Source organism: Apaloderma vittatum, unplaced genomic scaffold (assembly GCF_000703405.1).
Source record: "Apaloderma vittatum isolate BGI_N311 unplaced genomic scaffold, ASM70340v1 scaffold29559, whole genome shotgun sequence".
In the NCBI taxonomy this organism is placed as follows: Eukaryota; Metazoa; Chordata; class Aves; order Trogoniformes; family Trogonidae; genus Apaloderma; species Apaloderma vittatum.
Window position 1 is genome coordinate 11,457 of NW_009735074.1, and position 3,043 is coordinate 14,499.

General features: G+C 53.8%; 1 protein-coding gene across 1 annotated transcript in view; it reads left to right on the top strand.

Moving 5' to 3' along the window:
* LOC104279272 (zinc finger protein 512B-like) overlaps window positions 1–2,714 on the top strand; it is a gene marked incomplete at its 3' end in the record, with an annotated part of 11,307 nt that extends 8,593 nt beyond the window's left edge. Inside the window, exons 10-11 of the mRNA XM_009876486.1 lie at window positions 1,669–1,761; window positions 2,616–2,714. Of these exons, the coding sequence (XP_009874788.1) occupies window positions 1,669–1,761; window positions 2,616–2,714 (192 nt within the window). The remainder of the gene's footprint in view (window positions 1–1,668; window positions 1,762–2,615) is intronic.
* Window positions 2,715–3,043: the final 329 nt, after the last annotated feature.

A 3,043-nucleotide genomic window follows, 5' to 3' on the forward strand; every position in this document is an offset into this window, starting at 1 on the left:
CTCCCAAGCCAGGCCGGCTCCACGCGAGCTGTGCAGCTGGCCAGCCTGCCGAGCGGGGCTCTGCCAGAGCAGTCAGGCGTGTCTTCCACGCTATAAATAGGCCAGTGGGTGTTCAGCTGAGGAATCAGGGCTCCAGACTGAAGAGTGGGTGTTTTGTCACCCTTTGCCCCAGAGGCAGGGTCCTTGCTGGTGCTGGCTGTGCCGCTCTGGGAGCTGGGGTGCTTTGCAGAATCCCTGCTTGGATAAGCCTGTGGCCCAGGGAGGATAGTCCCCAGGCTCTGGGTGTTGTGAACGTGGATCCGGCTCTCAGTGTTCCACCACTGAGATGAACCCATGGCACATCCTCAGCGAGGCCCTGCTGCTGTGAGCATGGGGCATCCCCATCAGAAGTGACCCTGGAGCACAGGCACCCTCTCAGCTCACCCTTTGCTTTCATGACTGAAGTGTTTCTCAGCTCGACAATGGGAAAAGGGTATGCAGGCTCTCAAAACCCTTACAAAACAACGGAAATTGGTTTCCCAGTTCCTTGCTTGCCACTGAGCAGTCTGCCCCGTTTCCTTTGGGTTTGGAAAGGAAATAGAGGATGTGGATGGTTGCAACATGCTTGGGCCTGATGGAAGTGAGGGCAGGTATGTCCTCCCAGCGTCCCAGGTGGGAGGGCTTGTTGGAGTACAGGCATGGCATGTTCTTCAGTGTCAACCCGAGGAGTAAACCCCAAATTGGCTGGCACTGGCATCTGATGAGTCAAGGATCTTTTAGCATCCACCTCATTAGGATGAAGCACTTGGGTCTGGACCAAGAGTAAGCGATGGGAGCACAGGTACAAGTGAGTCATTCCCAGCTGGCTGCAGTGAGTTTATTCTTCATTTCCCCGGAGCTCCAGGATAAGGAGGGTTTTGCAACTCCAACTTCATTCCCTCTCCAGCTTCTAGTCCAGGCTTGATTGAAGGGGAAGTGATGAAGGTGGAGCATCAGCCGGGCAAGTGGAGCAGGAGCCGTGTAGGTGTTGGCTCCCTGTCAAAATACCCTCTCTCTTGGTGCCCAGAGCATTCACCTCCTGAGTCAATAAATTCCGGTACCTGCCCCAGCAAAAGTCACGATCTGCTTCCTCCTTGTGCGAATCCCCCCTGTGCCTCAGTGTGTGCATCTCCCCAGTCTCTCCGCAGGCTGAGTCAGGTCAAACAGCGGAGCAGGATGAGGCGAGAAGTATTTTGCTGTGATCCTGTCCAGCAGCGTCTTAATTTCAGAGAGCCCAGGCGCCCAGAAAGTGTGTCATGTTCCAGCATCTGTCGTAGATAATAGAGCTGCAGAGCGCAGTCTGCTAACATATTGGTAGATCAAAGCTTCTTCTCTTTCCTAACCCTTTAACAGGAAGACTAAGACACCAGGTCCAGATGTTTCCAACCAGTGGGGCTTTAAATCTACATCCAAAATGGAATGTTTTCCCAAAATTGGGACATGTGGGTTTGATAACAACATCCAGGATGACAGAAAGAAAACTGAGCCGCGGGCTGGGATTGGGATGGGGGCCGGGGACACTGCGTTGCCCGCTGGGTCTCACGCTGCAGCAAGAGCTACCCCCGGGGCTTACTGAGAAGCAGCAGCAGCCCTTGGAGAAGTGAGCGGTGGGCTGTGGCCTCTGCAGTGACTTGCCTTTAATTCCTTCAGCTGCAGGATGCCCTGAAGTGTCAGCACTGCAAAAAGCAGTTCAAGTCCAAAGCTGGGCTGAATTACCACACCATGGCTGAACACGTCAGCAAGGTAAGGGAGCTGGGCTGCTCTCGTCTCGTGCCTTGCTTCTCGATGCAGATGTGGAAGATGCAGTTTGCAGTCTGCTTCCCTTTATCTTTCTCAAGGAGGGATTCACAGCACCAGCCTTGCAGCATTTCACGTGCTGGTCGGTCCACAGAGTGGCATTTCCCCCTTCCCTGCTGAGCAAAGCCAGGCAGCTAGTTAGGTTCATGTTGATCCTGAGGAGTAGAGGGCTTAAAAAATAAAACGAGATTTGCTGACCCAGGATGGGGAAGATTCAGTGAGTGCTGTGAGATGGATCTTGAGTGGCAAAGCTCTGCCTCCAAAACTGTGCCCGCAAATCTGGGACTGATGGGTTCTGCCTTGCACAAATCTCAAAATCCAATCCTTAGCTCTCAACTGTGCATGTGAGGAGTAGCCACAAAATTTATCCTGAGTACAATCTAGCAGGCACTGATTTAGATGCTGTTCTTTAAAATCTGGTCGTGTACATCCCTGCGATACCAGGGCAAGGCATAACCACATTTCTGCGTGTCCCGTGCTTACCAGTTGTGACTTGTCTTTTACCTGTGCATTCATCTCCTGCTCTTCAGTCTGGCTGGTGAATCCTCCATGCAGGAGCTGCCCCTGGGTTTCTCAGCTGGCACTTTGAGTGCAAACACACAAATGGCACAAGCAGATCTGTCACATCCCAGCGAAGGTGCTGGCGTGTGGTAGAGCAGCAGGAGATCGAGCTCTTCTAACGAGAGGTTCACCCCAGCCAAGGGCAGCTCCTGCGAGGCAGAGGTTTGCCCCCGACTCCCGGCACAGAGGACATGAGTAAATGGTTGACTCTGTCGCTTGTGTTACTTCCTTGTTTCCAGCCTGTTCCTGTGGAAACCACTGGACTTGGTGAACAGGAAGAGCAGGAAAGGCTGAGGAAAGTGCTAAAGCAGATGGGAAAACTGAAATGCCCCAATGAGGTACGAGAACAATTCCTGTTTCTCGTTCTGTGAAGAGATGGAAGGAGTGAGTCCTGAGGCAGAGGGGGACGCGCGCTCTCCAGGCATCCCTCCTCGGCATGTGCTCGACTTTTCCGCCCTAGCTTAGCCATCCCTGGCCCGCTGGCTCCCGGTGGGCGTAGGGCAGGTTGAGAGGATCTGAAGGGCAGGTTCTGCCCCCCAACTTCAGGAAGGGGCACAACTGGCACCGTCCTGGCGTTAGAAACTAAACCAAACCGTGCCAAGAAACGGTCGTGAGCCGGTGGCAGACAAGTCACGAACAGGTCACGGGGGCGTGTGGCAGAGGTTTG